Source organism: Rhamphochromis longiceps, linkage group LG6 (genome assembly GCF_057381845.1).
Source record: "Rhamphochromis longiceps isolate RC_006_pf linkage group LG6, R_longiceps_female_GT1.1, whole genome shotgun sequence".
NCBI lineage: Eukaryota > Metazoa > Chordata > Actinopteri > Cichliformes > Cichlidae > Rhamphochromis > Rhamphochromis longiceps.
Window position 1 is genome coordinate 32,699,724 of NC_140562.1, and position 27,098 is coordinate 32,726,821.

General features: G+C 39.8%; 1 protein-coding gene across 1 annotated transcript in view; it reads left to right on the plus strand.

The window, feature by feature from the left end:
• prkcaa (protein kinase C, alpha, a) overlaps positions 1-27,098 on the plus strand; it is a 168,764-nt gene that overhangs the window by 49,848 nt on the left and 91,818 nt on the right. The window contains exon 3 of the mRNA XM_085410294.1: positions 26,755-26,837. Within this exon, the coding sequence (XP_085266420.1) occupies positions 26,755-26,837 (83 nt within the window). The remainder of the gene's footprint in view (positions 1-26,754; positions 26,838-27,098) is intronic.

The following is a 27,098-nucleotide window of genomic DNA, read 5'->3' on the forward strand; positions in this document are numbered from 1 at the left end:
AAGAAGTAATGCTTGGGCCTCTGGTGTCTTCCATGCACCCTTTGTTAATCCCTAAGGACATTTCTAAAGTATTTTGATTCTGATTATTTGGAGTTACTTGACACACAAGAAGATATCTGTTTAAGGAAAGGTTGATATAACAATGATTGGTATAGGTGATGTAGCTGAAATAGTAATCGACAGTGACCCTTTGATTGAAAGCATTTATTTTACACAAGCCTTGGACAGTGTTGTCATTTACAGTGTGTCTTCATACTGATGATCAACACACACTGAGCCTGGTTCTAAGCCATTGCTGAGCCTGTCTGAGGTTTCTTCCTGTTAAAAGGGAGTTTTTCCTTCCTACTGTCGCCAAGCGCTTGCTCACAGGGCTTGTCTGCTTATTGGGGTTTTCGCTGTATTACAGTAGGGTCTTTAGTAGGGCTGTGCGATATGTCCAAAATCTCATATTCCGGTATAAGAATTCTATCGTCCCGATAACGATATAAATCACAAAAATGTAACATATTCTGTGAATCTCGGGCAGCTCGACTTGCGGGAAGTGTTTTCAGCTGCGCGTCATGTAGCTGGAGTCCAGTGTTTTAACAGATGCATGAAATGATACATTTTTAGACATAAGTTGTAACAGCCACCGTTTTCTTTGTGAGCATTTATTACACGGCGTGCTGCGGGGAAAAGCCTGTTCTAACGTTTGAGTCCAAGGTTTATTCTTTAGCACCTGGCAGCTCTTTTTTACTTCTCATCCGTAAATAATCTGCTCTTTCACGTGATTCAGTTTATTCAGAAAAGTCTCAACAGGATCTTGAGCTTTATTGTGAAAGGTTTATGTTAGCGTAAAATGAAACGATAGACGTTTTTATATCGTCATCCGATATATATCGTTATATCGAACAGCCCTAGTGTTTAAGCTTCTCTCCACACTAATATAAAGGCTTGATCTTACTGTAGTGCTCTCGAGATAATATAATTTGTTGCTATGCAAATAAAGTTGATTTGAATTTAAAACAATAGAATTAGCTTTATTTTATCACTTTCCCATCATGTCTGTTTGTTTCAATGTAAATGGATTGCTGCTGTCACATCCTGTGCCCATTAAAAGATGTTAAATCAGAGCATTTGTCTGTCTCTCTGAAAAGCAAATGGACCCATAAAGTGACATTAAAATGCTTGTTGTTGTCCACACCATGAGTCAGCATTTGGGAGTTGGCCTTTAGGAATGAGTCATAGTGGATCTACAGTGTGAGGGGGAAAAGGTTCTGGAGCTGTTTATTCACTTATGAGAGGTGTTCCTGTCATAACTGTGGTTAGAAACAATCGAGTGTGTGTGTGTGTTTGTGTTTGTGTTGTGTGTGTGTGTGTGTGTGTGTGTGTGTGTGTGTGTGTGTGTGTGTGTGTGTGTGTGTGTGTGTGTGTGAGTGCCTTTTTTTCCAGGCATACAGGCATCTTGTCGTCTTTGTTGTTTACTGTCTGTATGACTGTATAATCCCTGTGTTTAATCCGCATTGCTAAGGATTAGAGATGATGGAGTGCAGTATTGTTGTGACCTCAGCGAATATATTGTTGGAGAGGAAGGATATGTCTGGAAGACCCATATGAAGTTTTTTGGAGAGGCATGACATCATGTAACTGGCATGAACACTAACTCAGCTGATAACTTTCCATTCTAGAATTGAAAGGTCTCTTACTTCATATTCACTAACACTTAAATTGCTTTTTTTCGTTGTCGGACTAACAAATTGGCTCATATTTAAGCCCATAGTCATACAGGCCTAGATCGCAGTCAGTGACCATTTTTCCCAGTTGCCAAGGAAAAATATGTATTGTCCTACCAAGCAAGTGGTTACTGAAGGTTGCTACCAGTCATCATGAAATCGATTGCTAATTACCCCGTATTTCCTGGAAACAAGTAAAGTGTGTACTCTGGGAGTGCTGGAGGTTGGTGGAAGTTGGTAGTGTGAAACTGTTCGCAGACAGATCCAAACCCTCCTTTGAATTGCTTTGGTCTCCCGAAGATTGCTGCAGTTGTTTGCATGGAAGTTGTCAACTTGTCTACAAACACTCATACCCTATTTACCAAGCTGTAGTGAGCTTTCAAAATAAAAGTTGTGGCTTTTGAAATATCTTGGTTACAACAGTGAGGCACAACTTTTACTTTTAAGGTGAATGTTCTTTGTTTACCAGTCGGTCAGGGAATACACATATCTTCTTAGTGACTAGAGGTTAGCAGGGTTTTTTTGACTGGTCTCTAAGCCGATCTGACTGAGGCCTATTGTACAGTTCAGCTCTTTTCTAGGTTACATCACACACACATACAGTTTTCATGGTTAATTATTTTATATAAGGTAGTTTTCCAGTACAGTCTATGACTGAATGATATTGACAGACAGGGCCATTAAAGTATCTTGTCATACCATAAAAATGATTCACACAGCAGACTGTCTGACTAAACTTTTAAGATAAAACATCCTGGCTATTGCGTTACACACCTACTGTTGCTATTTGTCTCACCTTCTGCCACCTTCTGTTTTTTTTTTTAATTTAAATGAAATAAAACTCTTTTTAGTCTCCCAAAGATGCACCGTTTTTGTGTCTTTTGAAGGTTTAGATAAGGAAATGCTTAAATATCACGGGCATCTACACAGAAATGAAAATGCATCATATTTAAGATTCTCCTGAAAGAGAGCAACAGTGGTTCCTTCACAGCTTGTGATAATTGCTCATCTTCTCTTCTGTTTATGTTGCTGAGCAGTTGATGTTTCTGCCAAGCATGAATGTGTCTTCCTTTAAGGCATTTGATTTTTCCTATGAAAAAGAATGCAGGACAAATAATTTGCAGAAGAAATGCCAACACTGACCTGTTTTAAGGTTTGGTCAAGGAAACATTACATGACAGAGCCACTGATAATAAGATGTTGCAGGTTATTACTAAGACTTCACATTTCATATATTTGAATGATTTTCAGTGCTGCTAATTAAACAGAGCTACCAATAGTAATGCTTTACTGAATGATTCATCTTTCCATACAGTGGCTTTTTCTGTCTTTAGGACTAAGCTTTTACTCCCAACATGAGATTGATAGATATATGCTCTTTTGTAAATGCTTGCATAAAGTGATTAAATTTGACTCTGATATTCCCCTCAGAATGAAACTGGAACAGCTGTGGTGATTCCTATCAAAAACTTGAAAAATCAGCATTTCCAGCTGTACTTTGTGATTACGAGTAGCATCCTATATGCTGATGATAATCATGGTTAATGATTAACTGGAGAACATAAGTGTTTTAATCTAATCACAACGGTGACCAGAGATGACATAAACTTGGAACTGTTTGCAAGTCAGCTTGAAGGCTGGTTTAAATAACAGTCATAGGCTTACATGTGTTAAAGGTTTAAGCACATAGAAAATACCAGCTCACTGGGAAAGTCAAGCAGTTCTGTCTTTACTTTGCTGATGAAATTTAATACACATTGCACACTTGTCATATAAGCACCATATAATACAGTAATGTGCTGTTTTACTGTGCAATTGCAAGGACATGTTACGCACTATGCTGAGACATGCCAAGCCTTGGGCCTCTAGCTCTGTGGGAATGCATTTGTTTTATTTTACATCTTTCAAACTGTGTTATCTTTGGCAGTCTTCTTAGATTCAACTAAAGAAATGGGAATGTAAAAGTAGTTCTTTGTGTAGACACAACACTGTGTCGTCTCTTGAAAAAAAGGAGAAACTGTTGTGATACAAGGACTAGACTAAAAATGAGTGAAAAAGCAGCCAATGTCCAAAGACATACTTTGAAAGCCCTTCAGAAAGCCTGGAGAACTACAGCTAAAGACCACTTTTTAAAAAATGACAAGTAGCTCAAGACTTTGTCACATATGATTTGTCTAATTCACAAATGTTTTAATCATACATTTGTTTTAGCCACTGTGATGAAGAAAGATGAAAAGCTAAGCCAAATTCTACTTTTCATTTAGTATCAGAGGAACTGTATTTACATTGATCATGAGTGGCTATTGTCCTTCTTCCCGCTCAAGCACCGTAAAAAACACGAGTGCCTGGCAGTAGGTGGGGCTTAGGGAAATACTTTGAGTGTCACAGCTGTAGCAGTAAGCAAGCTGACAGCAGCTTTCTGCCGATGTGAAAGCTATTTATGACTTAAATGGATTACTGCTAGTAAAGATATAAATACTTAATCTCTCTCCATTCTTCACCTATACAGGATGGGCCATTTATATGGATACACCGTAATAAAATGGGAATGATTGGTGATATTAAAGTCCTGTTTGTGGCACATTAGTATATGTGAGGGGGCAAACTCCTCAAAGATGGGTGGTGACCATGGTGGCCATTTAGAAGTCGGCCATCTTGGATACAACTTTCGTTTTTTCAATAGAAAGAGGGCCATGTGACACATCAAACCTATTGGTAATGTCACAAGAAAAACAATGGTGTGCTTGGTTTCAACGTGACTTTATTCTTTCATGAGTTATTTACAAGTTTCTCTTTGTTCACAGCCATTGACATGTCGAAGAGGTTAACACGTGAGGAGGGGATCGAAATTGTGTTGATATCTGGTGAACGCAGTAACCGGGTCATTGCAGCAGATTTCAATGCATGACACCCTACGAGACCACCCATCTCCCATGGGTGGTCTCGTAGGGTGACCTTAGCCAGCAGTCAGTAAACTGCTTGCTAAGTTTCGTGAAATTGGTTCAGTGTTGGATTTGCCAAAATGTGGATGCAAGAAAACTGTCACAAAACTGTCACAAGAAACATCAGTGTCTGTTCTAGCTTCATTTAGCAAGAGCCCACAGCGTAGAACTCGCCGCATGTCACTGGAGAGTGGCATTAGTCGAACGTCCCTTTGGTGGATATTAGCTACTCACAAATGGCACCCTTACAAACTCCAGCTACTGCAGCATCTCAACGAGGATGACCCAGATCGGCGCACAGAATTTGCAGAATGGGCAAAACAAAAATTGGAACAGGACCCTCAGTTCACGCAGAAGATTTTGTTCAGTGATGAGGCAAACTTTTATGTGAATGGTGAAGTTAACAAACAAAACCACTGCTATTGGTCTGACACTAACCCACATTGGATGGATCCCTCCAAGACTGTTGGAACAACAAAAGTGATGGTCTGGTGTGGTATATGGGGTACAACGATAGTGGGTCCATTCTTCATCAATGGAAACCTCAAGGCCACTGGATATTTGAAATTGCTACATGATGATGTGTTTCCCTCTTTATACACTGAAGCTGGCACGTTCCCTGAATTTTTCCAGCAGGATGGTGCACCACCACATTATGGGTGCCAGGTCCGAGCATTCCTAGATGAACAGTTTCCTGGAAAGTGGATTGGTCGTCGTGGGCCAGTTGAATGGCCCCCAAGGTCTCCCGATCTGACCCCCTTAGACTTTTATCTTTGGGGTCATCTGAAGGCAATTGTCTATGGTGTGGAGATACGAGATGTGCAGCACCTGAAACTACGGATACTGGATGCCTGTGCAGGCATTTCTCCTGCGGTGTTGCTATCAGTGTGTGAAGAGTGGGAGAAGAGGGTTGCATTGACAATCCAACACAATGGGCAGCACACTGAACACATTTTATGAGTGGTCAGAAACTTGTAAATAACTCATGAAAGAATAAAGTTACGTTGAAACCAAGCACACCATTGTTTTTCTTGTGACATTACCAATAATTTTGATGTGTCACATGGCCCTCTTCCTATTGAAAAAGTTGTATCCAAAATGGCCGACTTCTAAATGGCCACCATGGTCACCACCCATCTTGAGGAGTTTGCCCCCTCACATATACTAATGTGCCACAAACAGGACTTTAATATCACCAACCATTCCCATTTTATTACGGTGTATCCATATAAATGGCCCAACCTGTAGATTTGTAGTGTATAAAAAGGGGAGATGAAATGCCCAAGGATAAATATTTTTTGCTTTGAGATGTGGGTGTTGGACATGCCAGGTGCACTCATTAATAACTAAACTCTGACGAAATGTCTCTGATAAAGAGGTTTTCCTTCTGTTTAAACTGTAACTCTAAAATCGTGCAATAAAACAATTTAAGAGCTGAATAAAGAAAAACAGTGATAAGGAAGGAGGACACGGAGCCAGAAAGTGAACTCAGCTGGTGTTTAGCATGCAGCAGGAGCATGGAAACATCTCACTGAGGCCGATAAAATAGTTAACAAGATAAAGAGTAAGAAACGCTGCTGCTTGCTACAGTATGACCAAAGATTAAACAATGAGTGAAGTTGGCAAATCCTCATGGCATACCAGTAGATCTTATATAGCTCTTGTGCCCTCACGATGTATAATTCATCCAGTGTGTCAAATAGATTTCTCCTTTTTTATGTTTGGTGTCCACCTCTAATACAAAATATATTAGTTCAACATGTCCGCTGAGCTGCTGCAATGGTTTTACTAAAGCTCAGGCATTTTTAAGAAAACATTCCAGAGGTTTGAGGGAGGGATGAGTAAGATTAGGTTCAGTTGTTGGTTGGTTTCCAGTAAATCCACTGGAACCTGTCAGCTACTCTGCCGACTTAGCCTCTCAGGGCAACAGCCAATATTTGAACTTCCAGTTTAGCTGGGACATCCATGTAGGGGATTATCGACTCAGGTTCAAGACTTCCTGTTCAGTTCAGCGTCCATTGTTTTTTCACTGATTTTGTTTAAATCAAACAAAACCCTACAGATTCTACATATTTATATGTCGATATCTGTTTATAGGATGAAGTGAATCGGTGCATAAAGAGTTAAATAAGAACCACTTAATGGCAAGGTGGACTTCATGAAATGCTACCAAACCTGCCAGCTATGACTTTCTGCATCATTCCTTCTGAAATTAACAAAAGCCATAGGTGAACGCCGCTCACTCCTTCGCAAATCGATTGATTTCGGTTCAGGCGGGTGTTTGATGTAGTATCCCCTACGCAATTACTGCTGACATCACAATCAAACCTATAGCCCGCCATCTCTCCTTTTTGTCCACCTGCTTTTGTGCTCCTACTGCTGCTTTTATTCCAGCACTTTAGCATGAAGGTTGAACCTTTACAGCCTCAAGGGACATGGATGAGTGACACATAATGCAGGACGGAGCAGTGAATTGGTAGCACAGTAAGGCAGCAGAATTGTCTTGGCAGAGCTCTGGCTTCTCCCCAGGCGTCTTGGCCTTAGAAAATACCTGCTGCATTGTGTACCACTTTTATGGCGCCTCTCCTATTAGAAATGAACTTTGCTCAGAAAGGCGGTGGGGTGATAATGATGTGCAGTTTGTGTGTGTTGGGTGTGTGTTTGTGTGTGTGTGAGGGTATAGTTAGAGGGTTGTGTAGTTGTGTGGGGGTTGAACAGGTTGTTAATAGTGACTGTAGTGTGGAGAGAAAAAAAACTCGGTTTCGTGCTTATACGAGAGAAAAACTTTTTAAGGCCAAACAGCTTAATAAACATACAGTGTTCAACTAAAAAGTTATGATTACTATTTATTTATATTTCTCCCTTGGATCTCCATATTAATGAAAATGCTGGCTGGACAGTTTCATTTTTTCAGCCAAATCCGTTGGCCAGTGTGAAATCCAAAAGAGAAAGTAATTTGGATATTTTTCGGCAGGAGATGAAACACGAGGAGAAGAAAGATACAGGCGAAAAAGATGGAAGCGGGAGGATAGGGGAGGAGAGGATAGAGGGGTCTGACAGATGACCTGATTTCTGTGGCAAAGTAAGGTGACAACCAGCATGAGGTCATCTGTCACTTTCGCACAGCCTGCTAATTTTAGAATATCATCACCCTCATCTTTCTCCTTCACCCCGCCTTCCCTGCCTGCCCCCTCCCCCCTCCACTCGTCACACCATTTAGCACCAGCCACCGCACGCTTCCTTTGTCAGTGGTGGTTAAAGGGTGACACAATCAGCAGTACTGACTGTGCGCGCACGCGTGTCTGCGTGGTAGACAGTGAGAAAGCGAGAGTGCCGCGCGCGAATGGATATGGTGCGCATGGGGTGTGAACTTGCGATCGCTCGAAGTGGCCATTGTGGCACAGATTGTTTACATGCCTTGTAGCTCATGTCATATTTTCCATAAAAATAATAAAGGCCAGTGCTTTTTTCACACATGGGCATGAATCAGCGAGAAGCAGCGCAGTCACTTCACAGACTGTGAACGTCGTCTGCTTTTGTTTTGTGTGCACGTGAATCAATGCAAAACAAGTGTGTGTGCGCGAAGCTTCACCAAGTGTTTGCAGTTGACAGCGAATGCATGATTTGTTCCTTTCGTGAACTCCTTTCACTCCATTCTGAGTGAAAGGAGTGTCAAGGGGTGTCATGCTAACAAATTTATTTTTATACAGTATGTGCTTTAAGTGCAGGGAATCATCTTCTAATGGCTTGCTGAGTCGCTACACAATTTTCAGAATCTGGAGCTTGAAAAAGACTATTTTGAGTGCGTAATTAGAAAATCACCCAATAAAAAAACAAACAAACAACTTCACTTTTGAACAAGAAAATTTTCTAGCACAACAAAACAAGCTTAGAAACATTACCTTTAACATTACCTAAGTGCCTCAGGTAATGTTAAAGGCGCTTGCTACGCTTTTTCCAACAGTCTCCAAATGTCACTAAAGCTCTTCTATTTCCAATTCCAAAATGTTAAATGGGATACATGTGCAGTGAAAAAATGTAAACACATTCAAAACCACCTAATTCCAAACAAGCCTCAGTGAGCGCCATTGGCGTCCCACGTCCCGCGCAGCTTCATATCGCATTGCTCTATCACGTGATTAATCTGCCTTTAATGTCAACTACTTATCCAGGCAGCTGGCTGTTATGAAGATGGAACCGGGACACGCCCATTTCCTGACACGCAATCACTTAGCATTTCCTTGACACCAATTTCCTTCTTCCTGCGCTCCCATTATTTTTTTTTATTTTCTGCCACAGGAAGTTATAGGCTGCCATAGATAGACACAGGGAAGACGCACACAATCTCACGAGCGCAGGGATCAAATTCCGCAGCCCGTCCATCATCTGCTCTGAAGTGACATGTCTCAAATGTGCCCAAGTTGGCAGACCTTAATGCAATCTGTTGGGAAGTAAAAGTTACCAAGTTCACATTTTTTACCCCCCTTCCATCTGCCAGCCTTCACTTCTTAGCTTCTCGGTGAAAATTGATATCGGATAAAACTGCCAAAGCCAATGTGCTACATCTTGCGATATATTAGATCTGCTTATAAATTACAAATGAATTTAGCTGATAAGTACATGTCTTTGAGTCTTCTCAAAGAAAATTACACTGTGAAAAATTACACATCCTTTTCCAGGACTGCGACGGCACTAAGTCAACATTAGTCCAAAGCTGTTTGCATTTAAAGGCACCACAATCACATGACCTTGTTATTTGCATCAGTAGACCTGCTTTCCTTACTCTACCTTGTGTTTGCAACATTGTCAAAGGATGTGGTTGATTTCAGCAGCACACTGTGAGGCAGTTTCTCCATAGCTGTGCTCTCTTTGCCTATGTGGGCTAATGCAATTTCTCAAAACCACAGAGTAACTGTCAGCTCTTGCTGCCTTGGCATTTGTTGCATGCTGCTGTGACAGTGAAGTATGAAGCCCTCGCAACAGGCGTTGCTCAGTCCTCGTGTTAACAAGTATGCAGAGATGCTGGAGCTAAACGTACTGTCAGAGTGGGAGAACTGAGGTGGAGACTGTGAAAGCAAGAAAACGAGAAAAAAAACATCATTTTGAGTGAACAAGAAGAAATTAGGGAATAAGAAAAAGAAAAGAAGGCCCAGTTATGTAAGTGGCAGTAAAGCTGTAGTGATATCTTGGAGCACTTCCAGCTCTGTGGTGCACACCTCCCCGCATATTCACACACACCCACCCACATAGACCCACTCAGTGGATGGCTGCGGAGAGTAATGTCCTGTTTGTGTGCATGCTGTAGAAACCACAATGAGCTGTTTCTCTGGCCAGCTGACCGCAGCTGAGGGAGCTGAAGGAACAGTACAGGAAATACAGTCTGAAGCGGAGGACCAAAGGCTGACACAGGCCTTTGTAATTAAGTTCTCCTTTTTGGGCTCTTTTTCATTACCCCATTTAACTGCAGGGGTCATTAAACTTTTATCGTGATTCTCATCAGTCATGCCCAGCCATTATTTTCTTCTGTTCTACAGTTTTTACTTTTTGCACCGCGCCACATCGTGTCCCATCGTTTCTCTTTTTAACGATTCCTTCGGATCTTTCCCGTATACTTTACAATTCTGCCTTCATCTCAGCCAGCCTTTTCTGTTAGAGGTCAAGGAGTCTGTTTAGCTACTCTTACCTAACTTGCATTCATGCTGCTTTTATTCTGCGCTCACCCTGCCAGTTTCAGGTTATGAGTCCATCCCCCTGCTCTGAGCTTTCCTTCCATGCTTGCGCCATTTGAAGTGGCTTATAATAAATGAGGATGGTTCTTCTCTTACACTTTATTAATTTGGCTGCGTTTAGATAATCTGCTTTGTGTCTGTGTGCTCAGTGAAACGTCAGCTTAAATTACTCGAGTGATTTACAGTTCGAGTAAATTGTTTAGTACAACCACCTGTTAATGTTTCTGTCTTCCTGACCTGACATGACAGTGAAGATTCAAACTAATATCGCTGATATTTTGCAATATCGCTGATATTTTGCAGTATCACTGATATTGCAAAAATGTTAGTCATTATATGTTGTCACTAGAAAGTTACATTGTGCTTTCTTATAATATTCATACAGTAAAAATCTGGAAGATTTCCACAGGAAAAGTTTTCAAACACTACAGATGACAATAAATCATGTACAAAAGCATTTATGGCATTTTATAAATAAGCATTTATTTATAAAGACTAGTATTTTTATGGGGCAACATGCCCCGTTGTTCATAGTGTGCTGTGCTGCAATGTCCTAATAATGGCTTTAAGAGGATTCAGCAATGGCTAATTGTGCATTTAGCTGCCTGGACAGTGAGTCTGCAGCTTGACTCTGACCGTACCTGCCCAAAAGTGGTATGACTGCTGCTTTGATGCTTCTTGGTTGGTCCACCGTCCCCCACTCTTTAACCACATTTATGAGTTCTGTTTAAAATTGTGTGACCACTGTGACAGGCAGCAAAGAAAGGCAGTCAAAGGCTAGGCCTTCGGCAGATACAAAATCAATCATATTTGGAGGGTCTATATGTAAGCATTTTATTTTGAAAATGTTTTGTTTTGCTCTTCCCCGATATCTCCTAATCATTCTTCTTGGACTGCAGTTTTCTTGGCTAGTTTCCAAGTGTGCTCGGCTCTGACTGGTGAGCAGCCGGTCAGTCTCGCAAGCCGGCCCGTGTCATGCATTCACACAGCATTTAACAATAACAATAAAAGAAATAATAACAATAACAATAATTTAACAATAAACATGATCAGATCGCTTTCACCAAACTGAACATCGGCATTTTAAAGAAGCTAAAGCTGTCCAGAGCTCAGACCTAGCCACAAGGCAGCAGCTTTGGTATGAGCCTCGGTATGAGCAATGAAAAGACCAGAGGACTTACAGTAAATTATCGAAACAAAGAATGAAAAGAAAATAGAGAGCTGTTTACCTGAGAGAAGATTCTGTAACTTAATGTTAAGTTTATAATTTCTTTATTATTAAAACAATACTCTTTATTTAAGAAAAATATTTGTAGTTCTTTGACAGAAAATCGGCAAAAATCAGTATTAGCAGATCACACCTTCAAGAAAATTGGTACATCCCTCCCTGTTACCCCCAATGGGACCTTCCACCTCACATCCAGAAAAAAACTTGAACTAAAAAAGCTACATATTTACTTTTTTAATAAACTTTTGAGCCTTCGTTCTATTTTATTGCAGTAGAAGTCTCTTTATCCGTTTTCAATTTGTGTTTGAAAAAGTTGAAAAATCCCCCCTCCCATCCCAGCCTGAAGCAGTCAACCGGCTTGATAAAGGTTGTGAGATGAATCAGGCTGTCTGCCACCACACCCAATAATCTCCTATGATTATTTATAGCCTCTGCAATGCTAGACCCCTGGAAGGATGGAGAGTTTTAAACCATTGTGCAACAGTGGATGAGCCTTCTGTGTAGATGGGTGTTATTGTACATGTGTTCGTTCATGTATTCGGCCTGCGTCTTTGGGTCTGTGCTGTTATATTTGGTTCTGGTTTAGTTTGGCTAAAACAAACACACAATAGTATTAGAAGTTAAAAAAGACAAAGACCACTAGAATAAAATTTATACTCTTCTCATGACTAATATGAGGCTTTGTACAGTGCATTAGTCTAGACTACAGTGCAGAGCAGTTAAACGTTAGGCTGGCTCATCATTCCCGCGAGTGGGAATGCATCATCTTTCAAGGTAGTGGGGGTTACACATGGTGGGCAAATTACTAACTGTGTGCATACAGGCAGACTGCACACACAAACACACCCACACACACAAGCACAAGTCTGCATGCTCTTCATAGCAACTCTCATGAAACGAGAGTTATTCACATGTCTACCTACAGCTTAGTTTAGACAGTGTATCATTATAAAGTCTAAACTCATAGGCACACCTGCGAGTTAGTTTGTGTTCTGGCTTTATCTGTGACAAATGAAGCTCTGTCATGCACTCTTCAGGTGTTGTAAGTAATGAAGTCCCAGAATGCTGAGACTAGAAAAAAAAAACTATTTCTCTGAAATAGTGTCATAGTGTTTTCCATTTATTAGCCTGATCTGTCACTTTGTAAAATTTATATCTTAGAGCAGTACCCGGAGCTGCGGGGATATTATCAGAGATCGATGTATTTGGCTCCATCTGGTGCCGTAATTCAACTGGAAAAGATCCACACCGTGTGAAGCATCGACAGCGCTGCCTGTGAAGATCCGAGTAATGGCAGACACGTCGATGCTTCCTCCTAACTTCCCATCACGAGGTTCATCTGTGTTGCTCAAATTTTTGCCATTAAATCAATCGTGGGGAGTTAGTTTCCTCTAGTACTCAGGGAAATACATTGGGCATATTTTTCACAAGCACGTCCATCATTTAGGTATGTTGTAGTTAAAAGTCATAGCAGTTACTCCATTCATGCTGTTGAAAAGCCTGCAACAGTGAGGGGCCCAGTTTGTTGGCGGTGAGTTGTTTATAATCATGCTGTGTTCTGCTGGATAACTAATTGTAATGCCAGAGTTGTGGCATTTCCATGGAATAACAAAGAGTCACTTTAATTTTGTAATTTTCTTCAAGGATTTGCCAGCTGATAAATTTTTCCTTTCCTGAGAAACAACAACTCACTGTATTTTTTATATTCTCGTAGGCACATACTAAAAAAAAAATCCCTGTTATTTTCAGTGCAGGCAAAGCATTTAGCTCAGATGCTACTGTTGCTTTTTTCTTCTTTGAATCCTGTAGTACTTGTTCTTGTGCACAAAAGCTCAATTAGCTCATCTAGCCTTTTTTTGTGCGGCTGTTTTAAAAGAGTTTCCCCCCCTAATTTGAACCTTTTCCTGTCACATGTAATTAGGGATCTGTGAGAGTTGATTAGGTGCTTTTAGACCGTCTGCCATTGACTTCTTACAGTCTGACCTCACAATTGCAGGTTGGATTTCAACCTCAAGACACTGGCTAGAGGAGTTTTGTATGTATGAGTTTAGCCATTTTGCAGATCCACATCACTACAAAGGCATTATATTCATTTCTGCCTTACTGTGTGTGGCATTTGCATTACTGCACTTTTCCAACTGCTTCTTGGCTATAATTGCACAAACACACACACACACACACACACACACACACACACACACACACACACACACACACACACACACACACACACACACACACACACAAGCTGACTAATTAGATGGGCAGATGAATAGGAAGTCCTGTTGCTTATATATCTCCCACCCCAGCACACTGTTAATAATAACTCAGCACCAAAAGTGAACATGGTACCAGAGAGGAATATGATTCTAAATTAATATTGTCGGCTGAGAACAAAATAAAGACATTAAGAACAGATTCCAGCATTATTACCCTGAGTACTTTCCTGAGGGGGTTGGAAAAGGGAGTGCAGTGTAGTTTAGAAGTCATACTGAAATGCACTATAAATAATTTAAATGCATACAGTATAATAGATATGAATAAAACAGGAGTGCAGCTGCAGGAATTTATTGCAGTGATCAGGAATAGACCATTCTTACACACTAATCCTTATCTAACATTATGCATATGAAACCAAGAAGGAAGTCATAATGAAAGCCCTTTAAAATGACAGATTCATCTTTATTAAAATGTTCTGCTTGCCCTTTGCAACTGTTTTTTCCCCCCTTTCACCACCAATTTCTGTATTCATGCCCTGATTTTTGTCTGTGGGGTACAATTACACTTCAACAGTTTAAACATTTCATTGTGTAGTGACAGCCATGTCTTATAGATGCAGAAGTGTCCCTGTGTGTACTCTGCTGAGTTGTCGTCCATTATGGAGGTTTAAATGTCAGTGCGCAGCAGTGAACTATTGATGCAGATAAAAATTGATTCCTTTATCACAAAGACTAAAGATGCATGTCAATAGAATCCTAAAAAGATGAATTGACTTTGTTTTCACAGATGTTTTTCTTGTTCCTTCATCTCATTGACATTTGTAGAGTTAACCAAAGCTTCTTCTTGGATCTCATTTCAGACATGTTTGAGGCTGGATAGCTAGGAGAATGCAGAGTGGATGGTTAGAAAAAAATATTTTGTTCTTCAATGTCAGGTTCTGCACAAGAATGCATTAGAAAACCAGGGGGTTAAAAGTAGTTAAAAATGGTATTTGCATTGGTTTAATGCTAATTTAAGTCAGGATGAAAATATGCCACCCGTGGGTCCTTGTTAAAAATGTTCTCTAAAGTTTTGTGATGTATAAAGAGAAATTTTGACCAACTGAAAGGGCTTTGTTGACGTTAGGCATTTTGAAGCTTAGGCTGTCGTTTCAGCCAAACACAAGTTCTTAAGGAAATCCTGCGTCCTTTGTGAAACCTTTTCACCCCTCAAAGCCATGTCTTGAAAAATGACAACAAACGCGTTGTTTTTATTAATAAAACACGCTTGCTTACTGCAACTAGCGGTGTCAGCTATTGCCTGCCAGGGTTTTGTTTTCTTTTTTTTTTTATAATTCAAGTATTTATTAGATTTTGCATTTTATAACAGCAAATACAGAGATGCAACAACCAAAAGCAAGAAGCAAACAAACAAAAACAAACAAACAAAATAAATAACAAAAATAAATAAATTAAAAAAAAACAAAAAAACACAACAAAACAAAACAAAACAAGTGAGGTTTTAACATATGTTGTATTAAACTCAAATGTCCAAGTCAGGTAGACATGTAGGTGCAAAAATTGTCCCACTGTTCCAGCGCAGCTTCTGTCACATGATGTATTTTTCCCAGCATCTTTTCGCATGCAACATTCCCAATCATTCTGTCTTTCCACATTTTAAGCGTTGGAATATGAGAGTCCTTCCAGTGTTCCAAAATGACACGGGCACATGTTACCAATGCAGTACTTAACACTCTAAACTGGTGTTTACTTAATTGCGGCACAGGGTTTTGTTTTCTTTGCCCTGCAGAGAGTTTAAAGGCCATTCTTTGGATTAGCCCTATCAACATCCCATTAAGAGCCTACCCTGTCGATTACTTCAAATCTCAGCCAGGGCAAGACTTCATGTGAGATCACTCACTGTCAACAGGATGCATTGTCTGATTTGAAGTATTCACCCAGCAGCATTTTGATTTGGTTATTAAGGACCCAGAAATTCCAGCATAATGAACAACTAAGTGTCAAACAACTAAGGTATTTTTTTGCATTAGAGAAAACAAAAACTTTGTACACATCTCAGAATGTTTCTTTGTCATTTTAATTGGCTACAAGTGCTTAGCAGTTTGAGCCTCAATATAGAGTTTGTGAGATGCTAACGTCTGAGCTATTTGATATCTGTAAATCACCCCAAACCCTGTGGGATTCCTGTGGGAACCACAACAAACATCCGTGTGAGATCCAAGTAAGAATAACTGGATGGAACGTGATTATAAACTGAAAATATGTGTCATGTTCTACCTCCAAATGATATCTCCACAGTATGGACTATGTAACAAGATACTTTTGAGGTGTGTGCAGTCTCTTACAATATTAATAAAAGTATATTTTTCCAGCTGGTTAACCGTTAAGGAATATGGATGTTATAACCTTACATAATGCACCTCTTACAGTTGAGGATAATTGTTGGAGTGTAGAATAAACGTCTTCCAAATATCAGATGGTACAAACAAAATGTTGCATATGCATGGCAATGCAGTGGAAAAAGTGTCTAAATAAATCCAGCTGTGTCTATGTTCGTGTTAGCTCAGGGCTTGGAGCAGGAAGCAGGGCCCAACTCTCTGATTCTACTGGGAGGAGAGCTAGGCTGATCCTCCTCTGAACTGCAGGAATTAGTGTTTAAATTGGCATTTCTTGATCTGCTTTGAGCCTATGTGAGCCATTTGAGCCACACAGGAACTGGGCTCTGCATGAAGAGGTTCTTCCTTTGATTTTATTATGGGTTAAACTGAAGGAATTGTTTTTTCTATAGTGACAGTTCTAGAAAGAGTGTTTGTGTGTGTTTATGTGTGTGTGTGTGTGTGTGTGTGTGTGTGTGTGTGGTTGTGGGTCACACTCCAAATGACTACTGTTTTCAATCTTTGGTCCCTGATAAAAGGAGTAAAATGCACTTCAGAATCGGTGAAATTGTCAATTGTCCATTAAAGAAGAAGCAAGAAGCAAACAGTTTGCAGCCCTGAACTTTATTTTTATTCCTCAGTAGGATGCTTCTGGATTTGTGTTAACCGCTGTTATGGGCAGCACTTTTAGTTGTCTGGCTCACTGGTTCGACCCTGAAAAGGATAAGCGGAAGCGAATGGATGGATGGATGTTATTCTTCCTTGCAAACCATTATCAGTACTGAGTGATTTATTCTTAAACACAAAGCATTGCTCTTCAAAACGAACTAGCCATGTGTGAAAAGACTTTCTTTACCTCAAAGGAGTCAGTCAGGCATTTATCAAAGGCGAGTTAGCAGAGAACAGTAGCAATTTTAGAAGAATCCTAAGTATGTCTTATATACACAAACACACACAGACACACACACAGATTGTGGCGCAACTGTAAGTGACAGCAACGCTGCAGTTGAGATTAATGCTGAACTGAAATGACTGCACATAGTTACCATAAGCCTTCAGCATGCTTATGTCATCATTTGATGATGTTTTCCTGCTGTGTTGATAGACCTTATCCTCTTTGTGATAACATCTTTGATCACATACAGATATATATTGATCACAAAGAGTAATAGGAATTCATGTACTGGTTAAGCCAAACCTGAATAGACTGAGTTGGTTTGGGCATTGTGAATGTGAATAGCCAGATTGCTTGACATAGTCGATGTCCTATTATACAGAGCATTTGATTGGACCGTGTTCTGATAATAAGCTGGAAGATCGCTCTCATGTTTAGTCTGAAGGATTCAATGTCCATATTTTCCAAGATGAATGTAAAATTTCTATTTTTCTGACCACAGATCAGTTTCCACTTTGCCACAGCCCATTTTCAATGGCAGATACCAGCCTCACGCTCACATATAGCTTCTTAATTGCATGATAGAGCTTTAACCTGCGTATGTGGCTGGAAAACTGGAAAACTGTGTTCGCTGACAGTGATCTCTGTTCTGGAGATGTTCCTGAGCCCATGCAGTGATTCGGTGCCTGAACATCATTGACATCTAATACTGAGTTTCAGTTGGGGTGTTTTGTGAAATAAATATGCATTTATGAGATTAGCAAATAATTACATTCTGCTTTTATTTATATTTCATAGCTTATCCCACCTTTTTTGGAATTATGGTCGTACCTAATGATTGTATAATAGTAATACATTTCTTTCCCCTCCCTCTGTTCCATAATTAATGCATTTGTGTAATCATACACAACTAATGTCTCAGTTACTGGGCTTTCTGCATGAAACAGTCAGTTTAAAATCGTCCTTGAAACAACACTGATGATCATTAGGGTAGTGCCCTGTTTACATTTAAACTATATAACCACAATATTGGCCTTTATCAACTGTGCGTGAAGTGTAAATATCACAGGGAAGCTTTCAACTTAAGCGTGTTAACACATGTGCGACTGCCAAGTAGTGCACTAGGTTTAATGATAAATGTGTTCGCATGAATTTTGTTTCCTTGTAATGCTTTGTGATTACAAGGAAACAAACAGCAGCTCGTTACAGCAGCTGTGTAACGAGAACAAACTACAGTTTTATTTGACTCCTTTTATTTACATCCTTGAGTGGCATTTCCTATCTGTTTGATAAATGTGATCAAATGCGTATCTGCCAAATTTAGGTATTGATTGTTTTTCACAGCAACATTTACTGGAGGCTTTGAATGAGTGGGGACCTGTGTGTGTGAAGGACAGCATTAGATGCAATCAGAAGAAGGTTTTGTAATAAGCTTTTGTAAATGGCTTGTACAATACAACCTCCTACTCTTTGCTTAAGAATTGAGTATTTTCAAAAGCTATTACTTAAAAAGCTTTTCTTAAGAAAAGGGCAATTAAGCCATATTCCACTGCTGCTGGTCAGGGCAAGGCTGTCTGAAATGATTGGTTTCATAAAAGATGCTGCTGTTCCATGGTATGCAGTAATATTTGGGTTTATTGGGAGCTGAACTAAAATCTGTTGAACCACCATGCGTTTAACTTACCTTACAGACAGTAAATATTGAACTAACTAGTCTGATTCTTCTAGTCATCATTTTTCTTACCCACTTATCAGACTCACCGTTTTTTGGAAGTGGAGCCTATCCCGCCTTTTATTGGGCAAGAAGTGGTGCACATCCCGAACAGGCTGCCACTCTGTCAGACTAACAGGCAGAGACAGATAAGCTTGTACACTCTCATTCACACCTACAGCTAATTTAAAATCACTGGTGGACTTAACAAGCATGTCGTCGCGCTGTGTGAAAAGAGCTGGAGCACACAAAAAACCCCACACAGGCACAAAAAGTTTTAGGTGTCGTGTAAAGAGATGCGCTGATCCATGGATATCGTCCGTGTCGACTATGTAAGACAGCATTTGCTGTTGTAAGTTATTTAAGATATTTACCTGTCGCATCAATTTTACATTGGCTAGATGTGCAAAATTGCATGATGATGAGCTAAAAGACTTTAAAACAGATCACAACGTGGAAGTAAATTTACTATCAGCTGAATTATTTTTGGTTTACAGGCTTGTTGCACTTCTATCGACCCAGAATTTTACAATTGGTGGATCTTTAATAGTGTGCTACTTTTTGTTTTGTAGTTATTTTGCAATATTTACATGAAACTGTAAGAAAATGTAGAAACCTGTCTGTGAGAACTTTACCTGTATTTCACTGACAGTCAGCCAGTAAGGTATTCAATTAGAACTCAAAGGTCAAAACCGAGTAAGAGGCAAGTATTCACTGATGCTGCCATAAATTCACATTCAATGCAATTTACTTTGCTGTACAAAGCAGTACAAGGTTTATTGATTTATCAGGTAACTACTGTTTCCTGGTGTTCAGTGGATGACATTAAAGAGAATTAGAAAGGGATTTTAATCAGTGTCACTAATCTACAGTAGCTCTCTTTAACAGGTAGAACGATTGGGGTCCAAGTCGAATCAGGGGTAGATCACTTAAAGTCTGTGTTAATATTTTATATTTTCTTTCATGTTGTCACTTCACATGAGAAGCGATCCATTCTCCTCTGATGGATCTGCTATGTCTCGTATGACAGTGATGCACAATGCTGCCAATTGTAATGCAGACAGCTTACAGTTAGGATGATAGTGATAGTGTTGATGATGAAGCAGCCGCTTGAGTGTTGTTGACGTTTAACATCACTTTATCATCCACAGTCAGTAGCTGTTTCGACCGCCAATACTTCAGGTAGAGAGTTTATTCATGTCAATGTGTGACTACTTAATTACTGTGGTCAGGAAACTTTGAAATGAAGGTCAAAATGTACAAAAGTGGACACCCCCCCCCCCCCCCCCCCCCAAAAAAAAAAGAACCCCCCAGTTATTTAGGGTATTATCTTATCTTTAGTATCAACACAATTTCATTTAATTTTAGGGTTATGGTTATGGTTAGACATGGGTGTATGTCACAACAGCCTTTTTAAAGTAACTCCGAGGTCCTTTTTGAACATAAAATTGTGACTTTGAAAGGATGACCCAGTTTTCTGCTGGGACTCTATTACATAGATGTATTAGTTTTGAAATATAGTGATACCGTGCTATCCTTTAGTTGTTGTGCCGTGTTAGGATGAGTCTTCTAGTACTAGACTCATTAAAAACAAATATCTATAAGCACAGTACTTTTTTTGTTTGTTTGTTTCTATTTGTAGCAAATAATGCAATCCTAGATTTCCGCTATCACACCTATCCATGTGGTAACACGGTTTATTCTGTTCCACGCTCACTAGAATAAAATATTGCTGGCAGAAACACTGTATGTTTGGGAATTATTTTTAGGTGAAAATAGAGCTGGGCGATAGAACGATATGTATCGCGATATAACTTTTACTCGATAGAGAAATTAAGCTATCGCGATAGACCTCGCCGCTCTTGTCCTCTTTAAAAAAAAAAAAAAAAAAAAAAAAAAAAGGTCAGCCAAATTAAGTAGCGCAGAGCTGAACCAATCACAGCCGCAGCGTCACGTCGCGTGACTTGTTACGTACAGCACAAGTGCCAAGCCACACGTGTGTTTGTTTGGGAAGCAGCCAGCGGGTAATGGAGCCAGCGCATAATGGAGGAAATGAGTGTGCCGACTAGAAAAATCAACCGAGCGTGACCGAAGAGAAAACAGATGACGGTTCCAATGCCGGAGAGATTGTCGAACGGAAGAGCCATAGAAGTTCCGTAGTGTGAAGGTATTTCGGCTATTTCAAGTCTGACAAAAAACAGAGTAGCGTGCACTGTAAATTGTGCCGAAAGCAAGTCTGGAAATACAATAAACTGGTGCATGCGTCACACTGTGCGCCACGTTATTGTTTCGGTGAAATGAATTTCTACAATACTGTTACTGTTAATTCTACTCTCTGCAGTGTTTAAATGCTTACATATACACACAGTTACTGTCCCTCCACACATACGACTCTGTTCTGCTTCTATGCCCCAGCTTTGTTTACTTTTTCCCACCGAGGCTTCTAGACTTCTGATTGGCCAACATTTCTGCACGGTTAGGAATTTAGCACCACCTGCTGCTTTGGCATGTTCACAGCAGCGTTTTCCTTCATTTCTCCCTTTATGTGTGGACGGGATTCTTTTTTAAAACGAAAACGGAAAATCTCCGTTTTCAAAAATACCCGTGTACGTGTGGACGTAGCCTCAGTCTCTGACTGGAAGCGCTAATTCGTCATTTGGCTTTTGTCAGACTAAAGTAACTGTTAAAACTGTTTGAAAAGCTCAGCTATACAACAAGGAGAGATTGAGAATTTCCTTTTAGTTCTCAGTTTATTTGATATTGACAAAAGTTGGTCAGTTTTGTCTGTTATTCTGTAAAACAAACTAAGATTTATTTTTAGAATTAATATTTTGTTTCTAAGTGGAATTGACAATTTAGTCTGTTTCATTTGTTCTATTTTGAAACTTAAACGCTTTAGCGGCTGCCTTTTGTGTAGTTTGCAATATTTGCCTTTATTTATCTGAAAAAGTCTCATGTTCCTTAAGTACATCTACCCTGTTGAACTTATTATGAGAAATAAATATTTAAATCAAAACAAGCTGCTGATTATTTCACATTTTACTTGTGAGCAACGGCACATTTAAATCTTACAAATATAGTTATTTGGCTTATATCGTGATAGATATCGTTATCGACTGAAATGAAAAAAACATATCGTGATATGAAAAAATCTCATATCGCCCAGCTCTAGGTGAAAATATACAAGTTCCTGCCAGTTTGGATTAATTTATTTCCTTGGTGTTTCATTACTCTGGATGAACCAGAGACGATATTTGTCAGCTGTACTTCCTTACCCGTTACATAATGCCTATTGCTCCCTGTGAGACCTCTCTATTCTCGAGGGGCAACATTATGGAGGCATATTGCTCAGTGTTTTTGTCAGACGCTCAATTGTCAAACTGAGAGGAAAGGCGTGTATAATTATATCACACAGTGAGTAAAATCTCAATCCAACTCAATTTGATCTATACCGTTTGTCTTTTCCAGGTGTAAATTGTTCCTTTTTAATGATAAGTCTGATTGTCACAGAGTTATTGTTCAGTGAAAGTAGTTCTGCTGTTCCAAATGGGAAAAAAATGTAAAAGAATAGAAATAATAAATGCTTCCCAGTCTAGGAAGAGAGGCCTTTGTCAAGGCCACCGGTGGGCTGCATGGCCTCCTGATAATTAGATTTAAAAGCTCTGGGTTACTTTGTTTTTGCGAGGTGCCTTGGAATTAAATCGCATCCACATAGCCAAAACCCAGTGAATTTAATCGTTGCCTCCGTCTTATTTCCTGCCTGCATTCACGAAAACTTCAGGAAATTGCTACTATGAACTTGTGACCTGAGAACGGTTTGGAATAAATTGATTTTCCAGAGTGGGAGTAGGAGCATATCTCAGCTATGTTCTCTTTTGGGAAAAAAGTAGTGATTTAAAAACCTCTATTACACTTAGAGAATGAACAATCCTTTCCAGAGAGTGAGGAAATTTTTAGGTCAGAGGAAGACAAAACTCTAACAAATGTCATTAAATCTTCACAACTGAGCTGCTTTTTTGGTTCAGTCCATGAAATCTTACATCGGATTTGGAAAAGTCACGTGGCAAACCTTCACGTAACCACGTAATGGAAACAAGCTGCTTAAGTGTTGCTTCAAAGAAATGCTGCTGGGAAAACTGATCAGAAGCAACTCCGCTCTAATGAGAACACCAGATGATACCGAGTTTTGATGTTCTTAATCTTTGCCTCGTTTCTTTTTTTCTCCTTTGCCTCGTTTCTGCTAAACTAATTGCCTGCCACCTCTGTTGCTCAAATTTACACCATCGCCTTTATCCTTCCCTTCATATCGACATGCAAGCCCCATTATAGAAATCTCAGAAAAAAGCAATCGGTTTGTATGTTGCAGACAACAGCTTTCTTTGCCAGGAATAAAAAATTGACCAGTTTGATCCAAACAATTTAACTTAAACAAGTTTACTGATGTAAGAATCTGAAAATGATGCATCGCTGGAGTGCCAAAATAAAGCGGACGAAAGCTACTAGCACATATGTTTTGCATTTTCTTTATTGCACAAGTCATAATTAAACACAAGAAGAAGAAGAAGTGAAATGATGAAATACATGCAAAATATGCAGTGCTGATGCAGAGGAACTCGTTGCTCTGGTCTAATCCATTCAGTGTTTTTGAAAGAGTACCTTTTAACTCAAGCCATAATCTCATGTTAATTCTAAACCAGTAGTTTTGGTGCCTAAACCAAACAACAAAGGAGAACAGGAGTAAACCACAATCGAAATTCAAACTTTAAAAATGTCGCTGTAGAAATTTAGACCCTATTTAAAAGAATTTTTCAAAAGTTTTTTAGATGAATTTGTGTTTTTGCCACCAGCTGCCCTCATTTGAGATGATATGGTCATTCAGGTGGGGGACTTGATAACTACAACATAATGTCTTTCAACATAAATATACTACGTTATGAGTTAAATATGCTCAGCAACAGGATCAGCACTTATTTTGAATGAACAGACCAAAGAAGATTTGGCGTTTGGTGAATGCTGGCTGCTAAAAGAACAAACGAACTACAACCTTTAAAGAAAGTCCAGTGGAAGAACAAAACACAAGACTGGGTTAAGGAGTAGTTGCTGTAACATTCTGTCGACATTTAGTGTTCGTAGGGTGAACTTAAGGGACTTTGTCCCTTGTCCTTATCAGCTATTTACCTCAGGATGAATTGTGGAGGTCCTAAATCACTGACCTGTCTGATTTGTGGGTTGGCTGTGGTGTGAGTTATGGGTCATGGTTTCATGTTGGCTATTGACCGTACTGACTGATAGCTCCTAGGAGACAAGAGGGGCCGGAAGGTGTCAAGTTGTGGTAGTGTGATATATCTGTGTGCGGGCGGCTGTATTGATTTGCCATCATTAAAGCACATGTGAATACCATCATGTTTTCAGCATAACACTTTCTTTATTGTTTAGTACAGTGTATATAGAAAAAATGCAGTAGAGAAAGTGATTTGTGACCATATTACTTTAATTAAAACCAGTTTTACCTGGTATCTAGGCAAAACTGAAAACAAAACTCTTGGTATTGACACAAGCAGTCTCTGTGACACTGTTTGGTTTGGGTGTCTGCCACCCACATTCCAAATATCGGCAAAGAAAATACCATATGAAATGTAATGACGGCTATGATGACAGACAGTGACAATCCAGAATGTCAGAAGGTTTTCTATCTCACAAGCAGACAAGTTGAAATTCTGTTTGTGCATAAAACACAGAAACAGTTTAGCAAGTCTTAGTGGTACTATTATTTTCTCGAGTTTAATTTCAAGTCCATTGTATTGACTGTTCGGGAATTACAGCGATTGTTATGTATAGTCCCAATTTTCGGAGGCTCAAAGTTAATCGAACAATCAACTGACAAGCATTTGCATTTCACGATGAGGCCTGTTTCCTTCTTATTTCCTGACGAACTAGGTAGATAAAATATTTGGAGTTGATTGCAAGTGTTAAACTTGCATTTCACATCTTTTTATTGGAACTCTCAATATAGATGTCTAAAAAGATGTCAATGCAAATGGAGGAGACGATCATTAGGCTGGAAAAATAAACAAACAAATACATGTACGGGAGAACCAAGATCCGAACATTCCCAAGGTGGTAGGCATATCAAAGTCTACAATCAGGAAAGGACTTCTTGATTGTAAATACAGAGGGTTTACAGTAAGGTGCAAACCACTGGTTACATTAAAGAACAAGAAGCCCCGATAAGACTTTGCCAGAAAACATCTTTAAGAGCCTGCATAGCTCCGGGAAAACAAGCCTTTGGGAATACGAAACCAAGATTGCCTTTTGCCAGAATAATGGAAAGAGAGAAGTAATGGAAAAGGAGAGAAACGGCTTTGATCTGAAGCATACCACATCTTCTGTCAATTATGGTAATGGCATGGGGATGTATGGCTCCCAGTGGAACCTGGTCACTAGTGTTTATTGATTATTCAACTGCCGATAGAAGTTGAAGGATGAATTCTGAAATGTACTCTCTGCTCAGATTCAGCCAAGTACTGCAAAACTAATTGGGCAACACTTTGCAGTGCAAATGGATACAGACCCAAAGCAAAGGGCAAAACGAACATGAGAGTTTCTGATGGCAGTCGCTGGAGACAAAACTGAAAGTTGCTGCTGAAATAAGCAGCAGCTTTAGTGAAGACCTTGCGGAGCATCACAAGGATGATGATCTCTTCTTGACTGAAGTCATTTGCAGTCAAGCAATCATTATATTTAAACTGATGTTGATTTCTTGTATTATAAGTCTCTGTAAATGCAAGATTATGTATAAAAGTGGCTGTAAGTCCTTGAAACCCCTTGAAATAAAGCTTAAAGTCTGCACTTAAAAACCTCCTGGGGTGGTGTACAGATGTATGCTTAGCTATGGGGATGATCACAGCTCATTTTTAACACTCAGTCATGTGTTCCTTGTTCCTGGTTAGAGCTGTTTGACAGGGATGCAGTTAAATAACGAGAGGTGAGAGGTGGGTGTGCATGAGTGAAAGATACGACCCGATTCACATTACTTTGCTGAACAGCTGAAAGATTAAAAAAGTGAAACTGAAAAACGGGCCGTGTCTCTGAAAACGCATCACATCATTGATTTCTCATAAATCACTAATGGAGTCTGTTCAGGGATTTTCAGTGTGAAGTGAAGACTATTGAAAACCACCAATTTAGATGCTTTCATCTCATTCTGTAAGCAGTAGCCTTGAAAACACTAGGAAGTACTAGGAAGAAAAAGAGGGGCTCGCTTGCGTTTAGAAAGGAGAGAGAAGCAGAAATAACATTTATCTAGACACATTTATTTTTAACAAGGGGCAGCCTCGACATCTATTGACATAATGTGCAGTTTTTGTCAATTGTGCTATCCAGTTTGCACAATTAGACCCTCCCCAGCCTGTCTCTTTTTTCTGTTTCCCAATTTCTAAGCACCAGAAACAGGCGCCGCTCTCCACGTTGAGTCGGTTGCTTACTTGGCTGCGCACTACAGTGCACTCGGTGACCTGGCTTTTATACCGAGAGAGTGACTCTGACAGCATGTAGGCAGATACATTCAAGTGTGTGAGTCTGGATGTGTATTCTGTGGATACATGTTAAACAGTTTTGTCAGCCTGTGAATCTGTTTGTCTTGGGTGTGCTTCATGTGCATAATATAGAGTGTGAGTTTGTGTACGTGGTGTCTGCCTTAGCTCCGGTCATATCAGTGAGGAGGTGGCACTGTACTGTCCAATAAGAGCAGTCAGCCTGCAGGCAGGATTGGCCATCTGGACACATGATAGGGAGCCTAGCCCAGACATCAGTCTTTCTTCAATTCCTCTTAGTATTATCTGAGCTCCATGTCTTTCTGCTGCCTGTATATCCATTAATAATAAAACACTGTATTTTAACATAACCCTTTCTCTCCTTTCTCTCTCTCTCCCCATCTCCCACAGTTTGCTGTTTTGTGGTCCACAAGAGATGCCATGAATTTGTCACGTTCTCCTGCCCAGGGGCAGATAAGGGGCCCGATACAGATGTAAGTAACCCAGCCCAGCTGTTGCCTCTTACATCTTTGTTGACGAGGAAGTGCTTTCCTTGTCATTAAACTGAAGTACGTGCCACCGATATGCAGTTGCACCAACCAGACCTCGCTCTTTCCCGAACAGTGTCGCTCTTTGACAGCTGTAGTGCTTCCATGTTTCCTTATCGTGTTATGAAGCAGCTGTCTGTAAAGGGGGAAATGAAAAATTAAACTGACATTTCTTCTGAGAAGTATCACTTTCCAAGCATCTTGAGC